Source organism: Oncorhynchus mykiss, unplaced genomic scaffold (genome assembly GCF_013265735.2).
Source record: "Oncorhynchus mykiss isolate Arlee unplaced genomic scaffold, USDA_OmykA_1.1 un_scaffold_161, whole genome shotgun sequence".
NCBI classification, from domain to species: Eukaryota; Metazoa; Chordata; class Actinopteri; order Salmoniformes; family Salmonidae; genus Oncorhynchus; species Oncorhynchus mykiss.
Window position 1 is genome coordinate 988,367 of NW_023493667.1, and position 18,018 is coordinate 1,006,384.

The following is an 18,018-nucleotide window of genomic DNA, read 5'->3' on the forward strand; positions in this document are numbered from 1 at the left end:
GATACCCCGTAGATAGTGTCATGATACCCCCTAGATAGTGTCATGATACCCCCTAGATAGTGTCATGATACCCCCTAGATAGTGCCCTGATACCCCCTAGCTAGTGCCATGATACCCCCTAGCTATTGCCATGATACCCCCTATTTAGTGCCATGATACCCCCTAGCTAGTGCCATGATACCCCCTAGCTAGTGCCCTGATACCCCCTAGCTAGTGCCCTGATACCCCCTAGCTAGTGCCCTGATACCCCCTAGCTAGTGCCCTGATACCCCCTAGCTAGTGCCCTGATACCCCCTAGCTAGTGCCCTGATACCCCCTAGCTAGTGCCCTGATACCCCCTAGCTAGTGCCCTGATACCCCCTAGCTAGTGCCCTGATACCCCTTAGCTAGTGCCCTGATACCCCCTATCTAGTGCCCTGATACCCCCTAGCTAGTGCCCTTATACCCCCTAGCTAGTGTCATGATACCCCGTAGATAGTGTCATGATACCCCCTAGATAGTGTCATGATACCCCCTAGATAGTGTCATGATACCCCCTAGATAGTGCCCTGATACCCCCTAGCTAGTGCCATGATACCCCCTAGCTAGTGCCATGATACCCCCTAGCTAGTGCCATGATACCCCCTAGCTAGTGCCATGATACCCCCTAGCTAGTGCCCTGATACCCCCTAGCCAGTGCCCTGATACCCCCTAGCTAGTGCCCTGATACCCCTAGCTAGTGCCCTGATACCCCCTAGCTAGTGCCCTGATACCCCCTAGCTAGTGCCCTGATACCCCCTAGCTAGTGCCCTGATACCCCCTAGCTAGTGCCCTGATACCCCCTAGCTAGTGCCCTGATACCCCCTAGCTAGTGCCATGATACCCCCTAGCTAGTGCCCTGATACCCCCTAGCTAGTGCCCTGATACCCCCTAGATAGTGCCCTGATACCCCCTATCTAGTGCCCTGATACCCCCTAGCTAGTGCCCTTATCCCCCCTATCTAGTGCCCTGATACCCCCTAGCTAGTGCCCTGATACCCCCTAGCTAGTGCCCTGATACCCCCTAGCTAGTGCCCTGATACCCCCTAGCTAGTGCCCTGATACCCCCTAGCTAGTGCCCTGATACCCCCTAGCTAGTGCCCTGATACCCCCTAGCTAGTGCCCTGATACCCCCTAGCTAGTGCCATGATACCCCCTAGCTAGTGCCATGATACCCCCTAGCTAGTGCCATGATACCCCCTAGCTAGTGCCATGATACCCCCTAGCTAGTGCCCTGATACCCCCTAGCTAGTGCCCTGATACCCCCTAGCTAGTGCCCTGATACCCCCTAGCTAGTGCCCTGATACCCCCTAGCTAGTGCCCTGATACCCCCTAGCTAGTGCCCTGATACCCCCTAGCTAGTGCCCTGATACCCCCTAGCTAGTGCCCTGATACCCCCTAGCTAGTGCCCTGATACCCCTTAGCTAGTGCCCTGATACCCCCTAGCTAGTGCCCTGATACCCCCTAGCTAGTGCCCTTATACCCCCTAGCTAGTGTCATGATACCCCGTAGATAGTGTCATGATACCCCCTAGATAGTGTCATGATACCCCCTAGATAGTGTCATGATACCCCCTAGATAGTGCCCTGATACCCCCTAGCTAGTGCCATGATACCCCCTAGCTAGTGCCATGATACCCCCTAGCTAGTGCCATGATACCCCCTAGCTAGTGCCATGATACCCCCTAGCTAGTGCCCTGATACCCCCTAGCCAGTGCCCTGATACCCCCTAGCTAGTGCCCTGATACCCCCTAGCTAGTGCCCTGATACCCCCTAGCTAGTGCCATGATACCCCCTAGCTAGTGCCCTGATACCCCCTAGCTAGTGTCCTGATACCCCCTAGCTAGTGCCCTTATACCCCCTATCTAGTGCCCTGATACCCCCTAGCTAGTGCCCTTATCCCCCCTATCTAGTGCCCTGATACCCCCTAGCTAGTGCCCTGATACCCCCTAGCTAGTGCCCTGATACCCCCTAGCTAGTGCCCTGATACCCCCTAGCTAGTGCCCTGATACCCCCTAGCTAGTGCCCTGATACCCCCTAGCTAGTGCCCTGATACCCCCTAGCTAGTGCCCTGATACCCCCTAGCTAGTGCCCTGATACCCCCTAGCTAGTGCCCTGATACCCCCTAGCTAGTGCCCTGATACCCCTAGCTAGTGCCATGATACCCCCTAGCTAGTGCCCTGATACCCCCTAGCTAGTGTCCTGATACCCCCTAGCTAGTGCCCTTATACCCCCTATCTAGTGCCCTGATACCCCCTAGCTAGTGCCCTTATACCCCCTATCTATTGCCCTGATACCCCCTAGCTAGTGCCCTGATACCCCCTAGCTAGTGCCCTGATACCCCTTAGCTAGTGCCCTTATACCCCCTATCTAGTGCCCTGATACCCCCTAGCTAGTGCCCTTATACCCCCTAGCTAGTGTCATGATACCCCGTAGATAGTGTCATGATACCCCCTAGATAGTGTCATGATACCCCCTAGATAGTGTCATGATACCCCTAGATAGTGCCCTGATACCCCCTAGCTAGTGCCATGATACCCCCTAGCTAGTGCCATGATACCCCCTAGCTAGTGCCATGATACCCCCTAGCTAGTGCCATGATACCCCCTAGCCAGTGCCCTGATACCCCCTAGCCAGTGCCCTGATACCCCCTAGCTAGTGCCCTGATACCCCTAGCTAGTGCCCTGATACCCCCTAGCTAGTGCCCTGATACCCCCTAGCTAGTGCCCTGATACCCCCTAGCTAGTGCCCTGATACCCCCTAGCTAGTGCCCTGATACCCCCTAGCTAGTGCCCTGATACCCCCTAGCTAGTGCCATGATACCCCCTAGCTAGTGCCCTGATACCCCCTAGCTAGTGTCCTGATACCCCCTAGCTAGTGCCCTTATACCCCCTATCTAGTGCCCTGATACCCCCTAGCTAGTGCCCTTATCCCCCCTATCTAGTGCCCTGATACCCCCTAGCTAGTGCCCTGATACCCCCTAGCTAGTGCCCTGATACCCCCTAGCTAGTGCCCTAAAACCCCCTAGCTAGTGCCCTGATACCCCCTAGCTAGTGCCCTGATACCCCCTAGCTAGTGCCCTGATACCCCCTAGCTAGTGCCCTGATACCCCCTAGCTAGTGCCCTGATACCCCCTAGCTAGTGCCCTGATACCCCTAGCTAGTGCCATGATACCCCCTAGCTAGTGCCCTGATACCCCCTAGCTAGTGTCCTGATACCCCCTAGCTAGTGCCCTTATACCCCCTATCTAGTGCCCTGATACCCCCTAGCTAGTGCCCTGATACCCCCTAGCTAGTGCCCTGATACCCCCTATCTAGTGCCCTGATACCCCCTAGCTAGTGCCCTTATACCCCCTAGCTAGTGTCATGATACCCCGTAGATAGTGTCATGATACCCCCTAGATAGTGTCATGATACCCCCTAGATAGTGTCATGATACCCCCTAGATAGTGCCCTGATACCCCCTAGCTAGTGCCATGATACCCCCTAGCTAGTGCCATGATACCCCCTAGCTAGTGCCATGATACCCCCTAGCTAGTGCCATGATACCCCCTAGCCAGTGCCCTGATACCCCCTAGCCAGTGCCCTGATACCCCCTAGCTAGTGCCCTGATACCCCCTAGCTAGTGCCCTGATACCCCCTAGCTAGTGCCCTGATACCCCCTAGCTAGTGCCATGATACCCCCTAGCTAGTGCCCTGATACCCCCTAGCTAGTGTCCTGATACCCCCTAGCTAGTGCCCTTATACCCCCTATCTAGTGCCCTGATACCCCCTAGCTAGTGCCCTTATCCCCCCTATCTAGTGCCCTGATACCCCCTAGCTAGTGCCCTGATACCCCCTAGCTAGTGCCCTGATACCCCCTAGCTAGTGCCCTAAAACCCCCTAGCTAGTGCCCTGATACCCCCTAGCTAGTGCCCTGATACCCCCTAGCTAGTGCCCTGATACCCCCTAGCTAGTGCCCTGATACCCCCTAGCTAGTGCCCTGATACCCCCTAGCTAATGCCCTGATACCCCTAGCTAGTGCCATGATACCCCCTAGCTAGTGCCCTGATACCCCCTAGCTAGTGTCCTGATACCCCCTAGCTAGTGCCCTTATACCCCCTATCTAGTGCCCTGATACCCCCTAGCTAGTGCCCTGATACCCCCTAGCTAGTGCCCTTATACCCCCTAGCTAGTGCCCTGATACCCCCTAGCTAGTGCCCTGATACCCCCTAGCTAGTGCCCTGAAACCCCTAGCTAGTGCCCTGATACCCCCTAGCTAGTGCCCTGATACCCCCTAGCTAGTGCCCTTATACCCCCTATCTAGTGCCCTGATACCCCCTAGCTAGTGCCCTGATACCCCCTAGCTAGTGCCCTTATACCCCCTAGCTAGTGCCCTGATACCCCCTAGCTAGTGCCCTGATACCCCCTAGCTAGTGCCATGATACCCCCTAGCTAGTGCCCTGATAACCATATCAGACACAGGGGGAAGGGCACTTCCTAATGCTTCTACTACAGCTTTTAGTTTTTTTTTAAAATATTCCACAAAAACAATATAATCACAACGTTATTGAATTAGTACAATGTGATATTGACAGGACCTAAATGAGTCTATTGAATAACTGATATTGACAGGACCTAAATTAGTCTATTGAATAACTGATATTGACAGGACCTAAATGAGTCTCTATTGAATAACTGATATTGACAGGACCTAAATGAGTCTCTATTGAATAACTGATATTGACAGGACCTAAATGAGTCTCTATTGAATAACTGATATTGACAGGACCTAAATGAGTCTATTGAATAACTGATATTGACAGGACCTATATGAGTCTATTGAATAACTGATATTGAAAGGACTCATCTTAGTGTGGCACAAGAGCAGGACAACATGTACAGATTCTGATCCTGGTCTTTATTTCAGCAGGACAACATGTCTAGATTCTGATCCTGGTCTTTATTTCAGCAGGACAACATGTCTAGATTCTGATCCTGGTCTTTATTTCAGCGGGACAACATGTCTAGATTCTTATCCTGGTCTTTATTTCAGCAGGACAACGTGTCTAGATTCTGATCCTGGTTTTTATTTCAGCAGGACAACATGTCCAGATTCTTATACTGGTCTTTATTTCAGCAGGACAACATGTCTAGATTCTGATCCTGGTTTTTATTTCAGCGGGACAACATGTACAGATTCTGATCCTGGTCTTTATTTCAGCAGGACAACGTGTCTAGATTCTGATCCTGGTCTATATTTGAGCAGGACAACATGTCCAGATTCTGATCCTGGTCTTTATTTAAGCAGGACAACGTGTCTAGATTCTGATCCTGGTCTTTATTTGAGCGGGACAACATGTCTAGATTCTGATCCTGGTCTTTATTTGAGCGGGACAACATGTACAGATTCTGATCCTGGTCTTTATTTGAGCGGGACAACATGTACAGATTCTGATCCTGGTCTTTATCTGAACAGGTAATTAGGATATCTGACCAGTTTTCTCTTTCTCTCTCCAGACACCAGTAATGGTAACTTCAACCTGAAGGCCCTGACAGGCAGCTCTGGCTACAAGTTTGGTTGCCTGGCTAAGATAGTCAACTACATGAAGGTAAGGTGAACACACACACACATTACACATTACACACACACACACACACACATTACACACACACATTACACACACACATTACGCACACACACACACACACACACACACACACACACACACACATTACACACACACGCATTACACACACACACACACACGCATTATACACACACACACACACACACACACACTTACACACACACTACACACACACTTACACACACACTTACACACACACACATTACACACACACATTACACACACACTACACACACACTTACACACACACTTACACACACACTTACACAAACACACTTACACACACACTTACACACACACTACACACACACTACACACACACACATTACACACACATTATACACACACATTACACACACATTACACACACACTTATACACACTACACACACATTACACACACACACACACACTATACACACACACTACACACACACTACACACACACACATTACACACACATTATACACACACATTACACACACATGATACACACACACACACACACACGTTACACACACACACACACACATTACACACACACACATTACACACACACACACATGCACACACACATGTGGATGATGCCATTTCCATGACGTTTGTGTCATTTAGCAGATACTCTTGTCCAGAGTGACTAACAGTAGTGACTAACGTGTTAGTTATCCTACTGTCAAATCCCCACTGTAGTAGTGACTAACAGTAGTGAGTACGTACTGGTGGAACCCACAAGCCTGGTGTTGCTAGAGTCACCCTCTACCAACTGAGCTTCACAGGACCACACATGTTAGTTATCCTACTGTCAAATCCCCACTGTAGTAATGACATGTTGTCAGAGGTGGTTCACTGTAGTAATGACATGTTGTCAGAGAGGTGGTTCGCTGTAGTAGTGACATGTTGTCAGAGAGGTGGTTCGCTGTAGTAGTGACATGTTGTCAGAGAGGTGGTTCGCTGTAGTAGTGACATGTTGTCAGAGAGGTGGTTCACTGTAGTAGTGACATGTTGTCAGAGAGGTGGTTCACTGTAGTAGTGACATGTTGTCAGAGAGGTGGTTCACTGTAGTAGTGACATGTTGTCAAAGAGGTGGTTCACTGTAGTAGTGACATGTTGTCAGAGAGGTGGTTCACTGTAGTAGTGACATGTTGTCAGAGAGGTGGTTCACTGTAGTAGTGACATGTTGTCAGAGAGGTGGTTCACTGTAGTAGTGACATGTTGTCAGAGAGGTGGTTCACTGTAGTAGTGACATGTTGTCAGAGAGGTGGTTCACTGTAGTAGTGACATGTTGTCAGAGAGGTGGTTCACTGTAGTAATGACATGTTGTCAGAGAGGTGGTTCACTGTAGTAATGACATGTTGTCAGAGAAGTGGTTCACTGTAGTAGTGACATGTTGTCAGAGAGGTGGTTCACTGTAGTAATGACATGTTGTCAGAGAGGTGGTTCACTGTAGTAGTGACATGTTGTCAGAGAGGTGGTTCACTGTAGTAGTGACATGTTGTCAGAGAGGTGGTTCACTGTAGTAGTGACATGTTGTCAGAGGTGGTTCACTGTAGTAGTGACATGTTGTCAGAGAGGTGGTTCACTGTAGTAGTGACATGTTGTCAGAGAGGTGGTTCACTGTAGTAATGACATGTTGTCAGAGAGGTGGTTCACTGTAGTAGTGACATGTTGTCAGAGAGGTGGTTCACTGTAGTAGTGACATGTTGTCAGAGAGGTGGTTCACTGTATTAGTGACATGTTGTCAGAGAGGTGGTTCACTGTAGTAATGACATGTTGTCAGAGAGGTGGTTCACTGTAGTAATGACATGTTGTCAGAGAGGTGGTTCACTGTAGTAGTGACATGTTGTCAGAGAGGTGGTTCACTGTAGTAGTGACATGTTGTCAGCGAGGTGGTTCACTGTAGTAATGACATGTTGTCAGAGAGGTGGTTCACTGTAGTAGTGACATGTTGTCAGAGAGGTGGTTCACTGTAGTAATGACATGTTGTCAGAGAGGTGGTTCACTGTAGTAATGACATGTTGTCAGAGAGGTGGTTCACTGTAGTAGTGACATGTTGTCAGAGAGGTGGTTCACTGTAGTAATGACATGTTGTCAGAGAGGTGGTTCACTGTAGTAGTGACATGTTGTCAGAGAGGTGGTTCACTGTAGTAATGACATGTTGTCAGAGAGGTGGTTCACTGTAGTAATGACATGTTGTCAGAGAGGTGGTTCACTGTAGTAGTGACATGTTGTCAGAGAGGTGGTTCACTGTAGTAGTGACATGTTGTCAGAGAGGTGGTTCACTGTAGTAGTGACATGTTGTCAGAGAGGTGGTTCACTGTAGTAATGACATGTTGTCAGAGAGGTGGTTCACTGTAGTAGTGACATGTTGTCAGAGAGGTGGTTCACTGTAGTAATGACATGTTGTCAGAGAGGTGGTTCGCTGTAGTAGTGACATGTTGTCAGAGAGGTGGTTCACTGGTGTCCTGATTGGTGAGCTTCCTCCTTCCAACAGTCTGAGCTGTCATCTCAATTAAACCACTCCCCTTTTAACCTCTGAACCCTCCGTATGTCTCTCATTGGGTTTATTCTGATGTTAGTTCCTCCCTCTACTCTGTCTGTCTGTCTCTTATTGGGTTTATTTTAATGTTAGTTCCTCCCTCTACTCTGTCTGTCTGTCTCTTATTGGGTGTATTGTGATGTTAGTTCCTCCCTCTACTCTGTCTGTCTCTTATTGGGTTTATTGTGATGTTAGTTCCTCCCTCTACTCTGTCTGTCTCTTATTGGGTGTATTGTGATGTTAGTTCCTCCCTCTACTCTGTCTGTCTCTTATTGGGTTTATTGTGATGTTAGTTCCTCCCTCTACTCTGTCTGTCTGTCTCTTATTGGGTGTATTGTGATGTTAGTTCCTCCCTCTACTCTGCCTGTCTGTCTCTTATTGGGTTTATTGTGATGTTAGTTCCTCCCTCTACTCTGTCTGTCTGTCTCTTATTGGGTTTATTGTGATGTTAGTTCCTCCCTCTACTCTGTCTGTCTGTCTCTTATTGGGTTTATTGTGATGTTAGTTCCTCCCTCTACTCTGTCTGTCTGTCTCTTATTGGGTTTATTGTGATGTTAGTTCCTCCCTCTGTCTGTCTGTCTCTTATTGGGTTCATTGTGATGTTAGTTCCTCCCTCTACTCTGTCTGTCTGTCTCTTATTGGGTGTATTGTGATGTTAGTTCCTCCCTCTACTCTGTCTGTCTGTCTCTTATTGGGTGTATTGTGATGTTAGTTCCTCCCTCTACTCTGTCTGTCTCTTATTGGGTGTATTGTGATGTTAGTTCCTCCCTCTACTCTGTCTGTCTGTCTCTTATTGGGTTTATTGTGATGTTAGTTCCTCCCTCTACTCTGTCTGTCTGTCTCTTATTGGGTTTATTGTGATGTTAGTTCCTCCCTCTACTCTGTCTGTCTCTTATTGGGTTTATTGTGATGTTAGTTCCTCCCTCTACTCTGTCTGTCTCTTATTGGGTTTATTGTGATGTTAGTTCCTCCCTCTACTCTGTCTGTCTCTTATTGGGTTTATTGTGATGTTAGTTCCTCCCTCTACTCTGTCTGTCTGTCTCTTATTGGGTTTATTGTGATGTTAGTTCCTCCCTCTACTCTGTCTGTCTGTCTCTTATTGGGTTTATTGTGATGTTAGTTCCACCCTCTACTCTGTCTGTCTCTTATTGGGTTTATTGTGATGTTAGTTCCTCCCTCTACTCTGTCTGTCTCTTATTGGGTTTATTGTGATGTTAGTTCCTCCCTCTACTCTGTCTGTCTGTCTCTTATTGGGTTTATTGTGATGTTAGTTCCTCCCTCTACTCTGTCTGTCTCTTATTGGGTTTATTGTGATGTTAGTTCCTCCCTCTACTCTGTCTGTCTGTCTCTTATCGGGTTTATTGTGATGTTAGTTCCTCCCTCCCTCTACTCTGTCTGTCTGTCTCTCATTGGGTTTATTGTGATGTTAGTTCCTCCCTCTACTCTGTCTGTCTGTCTCTTATTGGGTGTATTGTGATGTTAGTTCCTCCCTCTACTCTGTCTGTCTCTTATTGGGTTTATTGTGATGTTAGTTCCTCCCTCTACTCTGTCTGTCTCTTATTGGGTTTATTGTGATGTTAGTTCCTCCCTCTACTCTGTCTGTCTCTTATTGGGTTTATTGTGATGTTAGTTCCTCCCTCTACTCTGTCTGTCTCTTATTGGGTTTATTGTGATGTTAGTTCCTCCCTCTACTCTGTCTGTCTGTCTCTTATTGGGTTTATTGTGATGTTAGTTCCTCCCTCTACTCTGTCTGTCTCTTATTGGGTTTATTGTGATGTTAGTTCCTCCCTCTACTCTGTCTGTCTCTTATTGGGTTTATTGTGATGTTAGTTCCTCCCTCTACTCTGTCTGTCTCTTATTGGGTTTATTGTGATGTTAGTTCCACCCTCTACTCTGTCTGTCTGTCTCTTATTGGGTGTATTGTGATGTTAGTTCCTCCCTCTACTCTGTCTGTCCGTCTCTTATTGGGTTTATTGTGATGTTAGTTCCTCCCTCTACTCTGTCTGTCTCTTATTGGGTGTATTGTGATGTTAGTTCCTCCCTCTGTCTGTCTGTCTCTTATTGGGCGTATTGTGATGTTAGCTCCTCCCTCTACTCTGTCTGTCTCTTATTGGGTGTATTGTGATGTTAGTTCCTCCCTCTACTCTGTCTGTCTCTTATTGGGTTTATTGTGATGTTAGTTCCTCCCTCTACTCTGTCTGTCTCTTATTGGGTTTATTGTGATGTTAGTTCCTCCCTCTACTCTGTCTGTCTGTCTCTTATTGGGTTTATTGTGATGTTAGTTCCTCCCTCTACTCTGTCTGTCTCTTATTGGGTTTATTGTGATGTTAGTTCCTCCCTCTACTCTGTCTGTCTGTCTCTTATTGGGTGTATTGTGATGTTAGTTCCTCCCTCTACTCTGTCTGTCTCTTATTGGGTTTATTGTGATGTTAGTTCCTCCCTCTACTCTGTCTGTCTCTTATTGGGTTTATTGTGATGTTAGTTCCTCCCTCTACTCTGTCTGTCTCTTATTGGGTTTATTGTGATGTTAGTTCCTCCCTCTACTCTGTCTGTCTCTTATTGGGTTTATTGTGATGTTAGTTCCACCCTCTACTCTGTCTGTCTCTTATTGGGTGTATTGTGATGTTAGCTCCTCCCTCTACTCTGTCTGTCTGTCTCTTATTGGGTTTATTGTGATGTTAGTTCCTCCCTCTACTCTGTCTGTCTGTCTCTTATTGGGTTTATTGTGATGTTAGTTCCTCCCTCTACTCTGTCTGTCTGTCTCTTATTGGGTTTATTGTGATGTTAGTTCCTCCCTCTACTCTGTCTGTCTCTTATTGGGTTTATTGTGATGTTAGTTCCTCCCTCTACTCTGTCTGTCTGTCTCTTATTGGGTTTATTGTGATGTTAGTTCCTCCCTCTACTCTGTCTGTCTGTCTCTTATTGGGTTTATTGTGATGTTAGTTCCTCCCTCTACTCTGTCTGTCTGTCTCTTATTGGGTGTATTGTGATGTTAGTTCCTCCCTCTACTCTGTCTGTCTCTTATTGGGTGTATTGTGATGTTAGTTCCTCCCTCTACTCTGTCTGTCTGTCTCTTATTGGGTTTATTGTGATGTTAGTTCCTCCCTCTACTCTGTCTGTCTCTTATTGGGTTTATTGTGATGTTAGTTCCTCCCTCTACTCTGTCTGTCTCTTATTGGGTTTATTGTGATGTTAGTTCCTCCCTCTACTCTGTCTGTCTGTCTCTTATTGGGTTTATTGTGATGTTAGTTCCTCCCTCTACTCTGTCTGTCTGTCTCTTATTGGGTTTATTGTGATGTTAGTTCCTCCCTCTACTCTGTCTGTCTGTCTCTTATTGGGTTTATTGTGATGTTAGTTCCTCCCTCTACTCTGTCTGTCTGTCTCTTATTGGGTGTATTGTGATGTTAGTTCCTCCCTCTACTCTGTCTGTCTCTTATTGGGTTTATTGTGATGTTAGTTCCTCCCTCTACTCTGTCTGTCTGTCTCTTATTGGGTTTATTGTGATGTTAGTTCCTCCCTCTACTCTGTCTGTCTCTTATTGGGTTTATTGTGATGTTAGTTCCTCCCTCTACTCTGTCTGTCTCTTATTGGGTGTATTGTGATGTTAGTTCCTCCCTCTACTCTGTCTGTCTGTCTCTTATTGGGTTTATTGTGATGTTAGTTCCTCCCTCTACTCTGTCTGTCTGTCTCTTATTGGGTTTATTGTGATGTTAGTTCCTCCCTCTACTCTGTCTGTCTGTCTCTTATTGGGTTTATTGTGATGTTAGTTCCTCCCTCTACTCTGTCTGTCTGTCTCTTATTGGGTTTATTGTGATGTTAGTTCCTCCCTCTACTCTGTCTGTCTGTCTCTTATTGGGTTTATTGTGATGTTAGTTCCTCCCTCTACTCTGTCTGTCTCTTATTGGGTTTATTGTGATGTTAGTTCCTCCCTCTACTCTGTCTGTCTCTTATTGGGTTTATTGTGATGTTAGTTCCTCCCTCTACTCTGTCTGTCTCTTATTGGGTTTATTGTGATGTTAGTTCCTCCCTCTACTCTGTCTGTCTCTTATTGGGTTTATTGTGATGTTAGTTCCTCCGTCTACTCTGTCTGTCTCTTATTGGGTTTATTGTGATGTTAGTTCCTCCCTCTACTCTGTCTGTCTCTTATTGGGTTTATTGTGATGTTAGTTCCTCCCTCTACTCTGTCTGTCTGTCTCTTATTGGGTTTATTGTGATGTTAGTTCCTCCCTCTACTCTGTCTGTCTCTTATTGGGTTTATTGTGATGTTAGTTCCTCCCTCTACTCTGTCTGTCTGTCTCTTATTGGGTTTATTGTGATGTTAGTTCCTCCCTCTACTCTGTCTGTCTCTTATTGGGTTTATTGTGATGTTAGTTCCTCCCTCTACTCTGTCTGTCTGTCTCTTATTGGGTTTATTGTGATGTTAGTTCCTCCCTCTACTCTGTCTGTCTGTCTCTTATTGGGTTTATTGTGATGTTAGTTCCTCCCTCTACTCTGTCTGTCTCTTATTGGGTTTATTGTGATGTTAGTTCCTCCCTCTACTCTGTCTGTCTGTCTCTTATTGGGTTTATTGTGATGTTAGTTCCTCCCTCTACTCTGTCTGTCTCTTATTGGGTGTATTGTGATGTTAGTTCCTCCCTCTACTCTGTCTGTCTCTTATTGGGTTTATTGTGATGTTAGTTCCTCCCTCTACTCTGTCTGTCTCTTATTGGGTGTATTGTGATGTTAGTTCCTCCCTCTACTCTGTCTGTCTCTTATTGGGTTTATTGTGATGTTAGTTCCTCCCTCTACTCTGTCTGTCTCTTATTGGGTTTATTGTGATGTTAGTTCCTCCCTCTACTCTGTCTGTCTGTCTCTTATTGGGTTTATTGTGATGTTAGTTCCTCCCTCTACTCTGTCTGTCTGTCTCTTATTGGGTTTATTGTGATGTTAGTTCCTCCCTCTACTCTGTCTGTCTCTTATTGGGTGTATTGTGATGTTAGTTCCTCCCTCTACTCTGTCTGTCTCTTATTGGGTTTATTGTGATGTTAGTTCCTCCCTCTACTCTGTCTGTCTGTCTCTTATTGGGTTTATTGTGATGTTAGTTCCTCCCTCTACTCTGTCTGTCTCTTATTGGGTGTATTGTGATGTTAGTTCCTCCCTCTACTCTGTCTGTCTCTTATTGGGTTTATTGTGATGTTAGTTCCTCCCTCTACTCTGTCTGTCTCTTATTGGGTTTATTGTGATGTTAGTTCCTCCCTCTACTCTGTCTGTCTGTCTCTTATTGGGTTTATTGTGATGTTAGTTCCTCCCTCTACTCTGTCTGTCTGTCTCTTATTGGGTTTATTGTGATGTTAGTTCCTCCCTCTACTCTGTCTGTCTCTTATTGGGTTTATTGTGATGTTAGTTCCTCCCTCTACTCTGTCTGTCTCTTATTGGGTTTATTGTGATGTTAGTTCCTCCCTCTACTCTGTCTGTCTCTTATTGGGTGTATTGTGATGTTAGTTCCTCCCTCTACTCTGTCTGTCTCTTATTGGGTTTATTGTGATGTTAGTTCCTCCCTCTACTCTGTCTGTCTCTTATTGGGTTTATTGTGATGTTAGTTCCTCCCTCTACTCTGTCTGTCTGTCTCTTATTGGGTTTATTGTGATGTTAGTTCCTCCCTCTACTCTGTCTGTCTGTCTCTTATTGGGTTTATTGTGATGTTAGTTCCTCCCTCTACTCTGTCTGTCTCTTATTGGGTTTATTGTGATGTTAGTTCCTCCCTCTACTCTGTCTGTCTGTCTCTTATTGGGTTTATTGTGATGTTAGTTCCTCCCTCTACTCTGTCTGTCTGTCTCTTATTGGGTTTATTGTGATGTTAGTTCCTCCCTCTACTCTGTCTGTCTCTTATTGGGTTTATTGTGATGTTAGTTCCTCCCTCTACTCTGTCTGTCTCTTATTGGGTTTATTGTGATGTTAGTTCCTCCCTCTACTCTGTCTGTCTCTTATTGGGTGTATTGTGATGTTAGTTCCTCCCTCTACTCTGTCTGTCTCTTATTGGGTTTATTGTGATGTTAGTTCCTCCCTCTACTCTGTCTGTCTCTTATTGGGTTTATTGTGATGTTAGTTCCTCCCTCTACTCTGTCTGTCTGTCTCTTATTGGGTTTATTGTGATGTTAGTTCCTCCCTCTACTCTGTCTGTCTGTCTCTTATTGGGTTTATTGTGATGTTAGTTCCTCCCTCTACTCTGTCTGTCTCTTATTGGGTTTATTGTGATGTTAGTTCCTCCCTCTACTCTGTCTGTCTCTTATTGGGTTTATTGTGATGTTAGTTCCTCCCTCTACTCTGTCTGTCTGTCTCTTATTGGGTGTATTGTGATGTTAGTTCCTCCCTCTACTCTGTCTGTCTGTCTCTTATTGGGTTTATTGTGATGTTAGTTCCTCCCTCTACTCTGTCTGTCTGTCTCTTATTGGGTGTATTGTGATGTTAGTTCCTCCCTCTACTCTGTCTGTCTGTCTCTTATTGGGTTTATTGTGATGTTAGTTCCTCCCTCTACTCTGTCTGTCTGTCTCTTATTGGGTTTATTGTGATGTTAGTTCCTCCCTCTACTCTGTCTGTCTGTCTCTTATTGGGTTTATTGTGATGTTAGTTCCTCCCTCTACTCTGTCTGTCTGTCTCTTATTGGGTGTATTGTGATGTTAGTTCCTCCCTCTACTCTGTCTGTCTCTTATTGGGTTTATTGTGATGTTAGTTCCTCCCTCTACTCTGCCTGTCTCTTATTGGGTTTATTGTGATGTTAGTTCCTCCCTCTACTCTGTCTGTCTCTTATTGGGTTTATTGTGATGTTAGTTCCTCCCTCTACTCTGTCTGTCTCTTATTGGGTGTATTGTGATGTTAGTTCCTCCCTCTACTCTGTCTGTCTCTTATTGGGTTTATTGTGATGTTAGTTCCTCCCTCTACTCTGTCTGTCTGTCTCTTATTGGGTTTATTGTGATGTTAGTTCCTCCCTCTACTCTGTCTGTCTGTCTCTTATTGGGTTTATTGTGATGTTAGTTCCTCCCTCTACTCTGTCTGTCTGTCTCTTATTGGGTTTATTGTGATGTTAGTTCCTCCCTCTACTCTGTCTGTCTGTCTCTTATTGGGTTTATTGTGATGTTAGTTCCTCCCTCTACTCTGTCTGTCTCTTATTGGGTTTATTGTGATGTTAGTTCCTCCCTCTACTCTGTCTGTCTCTTATTGGGTTTATTGTGATGTTAGTTCCTCCCTCTACTCTGTCTGTCTGTCTCTTATTGGGTTTATTGTGATGTTAGTTCCTCCCTCTACTCTGTCTGTCTGTCTCTTATTGGGTTTATTGTGATGTTAGTTCCTCCCTCTACTCTGTCTGTCTGTCTCTTATTGGGTTTATTGTGATGTTAGTTCCTCCCTCTACTCTGTCTGTCTCTTATTGGGTTTATTGTGATGTTAGTTCCTCCCTCTACTCTGTCTGTCTCTTATTGGGTTTATTGTGATGTTAGTTCCTCCCTCTACTCTGTCTGTCTCTTATTGGGTTTATTGTGATGTTAGTTCCTCCCTCTACTCTGTCTGTCTCTTATTGGGTTTATTGTGATGTTAGTTCCTCCCTCTACTCTGTCTCTTATTGGGTGTATTGTGATGTTAGTTCCTCCCTCTACTCTGTCTGTCTCTTATTGGGTTTATTGTGATGTTAGTTCCTCCCTCTACTCTGTCTGTCTCTTATTGGGTGTATTGTGATGTTAGTTCCTCCCTCTACTCTGTCTGTCTGTCTCTTATTGGGTTTATTGTGATGTTAGTTCCTCCCTCTACTCTGTCTGTCTCTTATTGGGTTTATTGTGATGTTAGTTCCTCCCTCTACTCTGTCTGTCTGTCTCTTATTGGGTTTATTGTGATGTTAGTTCCTCCCTCTACTCTGTCTGTCTCTTATTGGGTTTATTGTGATGTTAGTTCCTCCCTCTACTCTGTCTGTCTCTTATTGGGTTTATTGTGATGTTAGTTCCTCCCTCTACTCTGTCTGTCTCTTATTGGGTTTATTGTGATGTTAGTTCCTCCCTCTACTCTGTCTGTCTCTTATTGGGTTTATTGTGATGTTAGTTCCTCCCTCTACTCTGTCTGTCTGTCTCTTATTGGGTTTATTGTGATGTTAGTTCCTCCCTCTACTCTGTCTGTCTCTTATTGGGTTTATTGTGATGTTAGTTCCTCCCTCTACTCTGTCTGTCTGTCTCTTATTGGGTTTATTGTGATGTTAGTTCCTCCCTCTACTCTGTCTGTCTCTTATTGGGTGTATTGTGATGTTAGTTCCTCCCTCTACTCTGTCTGTCTCTTATTGGGTTTATTGTGATGTTAGTTCCTCCCTCTACTCTGTCTGTCTGTCTCTTATTGGGTTTATTGTGATGTTAGTTCCTCCCTCTACTCTGTCTGTCTCTTATTGGGTTTATTGTGATGTTAGTTCCTCCCTCTACTCTGTCTGTCTCTTATTGGGTGTATTGTGATGTTAGTTCCTCCCTCTACTCTGTCTGTCTCTTATTGGGTTTATTGTGATGTTAGTTCCTCCCTCTACTCTGTCTGTCTCTTATTGGGTGTATTGTGATGTTAGTTCCTCCCTCTACTCTGTCTGTCTGTCTCTTATTGGGTTTATTGTGATGTTAGTTCCTCCCTCTACTCTGTCTGTCTGTCTCTTATTGGGTTTATTGTGATGTTAGTTCCTCCCTCTACTCTGTCTGTCTGTCTCTTATTGGGTTTATTGTGATGTTAGTTCCTCCCTCTACTCTGTCTGTCTCTTATTGGGTTTATTGTGATGTTAGTTCCTCCCTCTACTCTGTCTGTCTCTTATTGGGTTTATTGTGATGTTAGTTCCTCCCTCTACTCTGTCTGTCTGTCTCTTATTGGGTTTATTGTGATGTTAGTTCCTCCCTCTACTCTGTCTGTCTCTTATTGGGTTTATTGTGATGTTAGTTCCTCCCTCTATTGTTTGGTTCTCCACTCTTTATTTTGGAAGTAAACAACAACAACACAGACTTTTGTTAGTCACCATGTTTATGGTTCAGCCCTGGTGCAGTAACTCTGACAGCCTGGGTGGTTTTTCACACCAGACTTTGACTCATAACAATCTGCATAACATTCACAGATTGTGTGTGCCAGTGTGTGTGTGTGCCAGTGTGTGTGTGTGCCAGTGTGTGCCAGTGTGTGTGTGTGTGCCAGTGTGTGTGTGTGTGCCAGTGTGTGCCTGTGGGCCTGTGCGTGCGTGTGTGTGTGTGTGTGTGTGTGCGCTCTGTCTTTTTCCCAGTACTGAAGCTACCTCGTCTTGACCCAGTCGATGCAGACAAGCTGCCATTAAACAGATGACTTCTTTTAAACAATGTATCACGTGACCAACCAATAACGTCCTCGATTCTGAGTTCTGTTCTTCTCTGTCCGGTACTCAGCCTACTACACTGAATTAAAGGATTTTTAGAAACTGTCCATCTGGCTATTAGACCACACTAGCCCGGGTGGCATTCAGGTCCTAAATGCCATACTTGAAAAATTCAACATTTTACTGGCGGTCTAGTTTGTCATGTTTTCAAGCCCAAACTGAAAGCCTTGGCTAGCAGGTTAGTTTCATTTCTTACAATTGAGTTACAATTGATCATGTCATCCTTCCTGTTCCTCTGTGTTCCTTCCTGTTCCTCTATGTTCCTTCCTGTCCTCCAGACCAGACACCAGCGTGGTGATACTCACCACTTGACTGTGGAGGAGATTCTAGATGAGACCAAACTACTGGACATCGGCATGAAACAGAAACAATGGCTGATGACTGAGGTGTGTGTTGGGGCTTGACCTTTCACCTTTTCAATAAGATGGTGTGTGTTGGGGCGTTCACATGTTA

General features: G+C 45.6%; 1 protein-coding gene across 5 annotated transcripts in view; it reads left to right on the top strand.

The window, feature by feature from the left end:
• The window catches only part of gtf2e2 (general transcription factor IIE, polypeptide 2, beta), a 41,819-nt gene that overhangs the window by 19,520 nt on the left and 4,281 nt on the right, over positions 1-18,018 (top strand). For all 5 annotated transcript variants that reach the window (XM_036972445.1, XM_036972442.1, XM_036972441.1 and 2 more), the window contains exons 3-4: positions 5,515-5,606; positions 17,844-17,951. In XM_036972445.1, the coding sequence (XP_036828340.1) occupies positions 5,515-5,606; positions 17,844-17,951 (200 nt within the window). The remainder of the gene's footprint in view (positions 1-5,514; positions 5,607-17,843; positions 17,952-18,018) is intronic.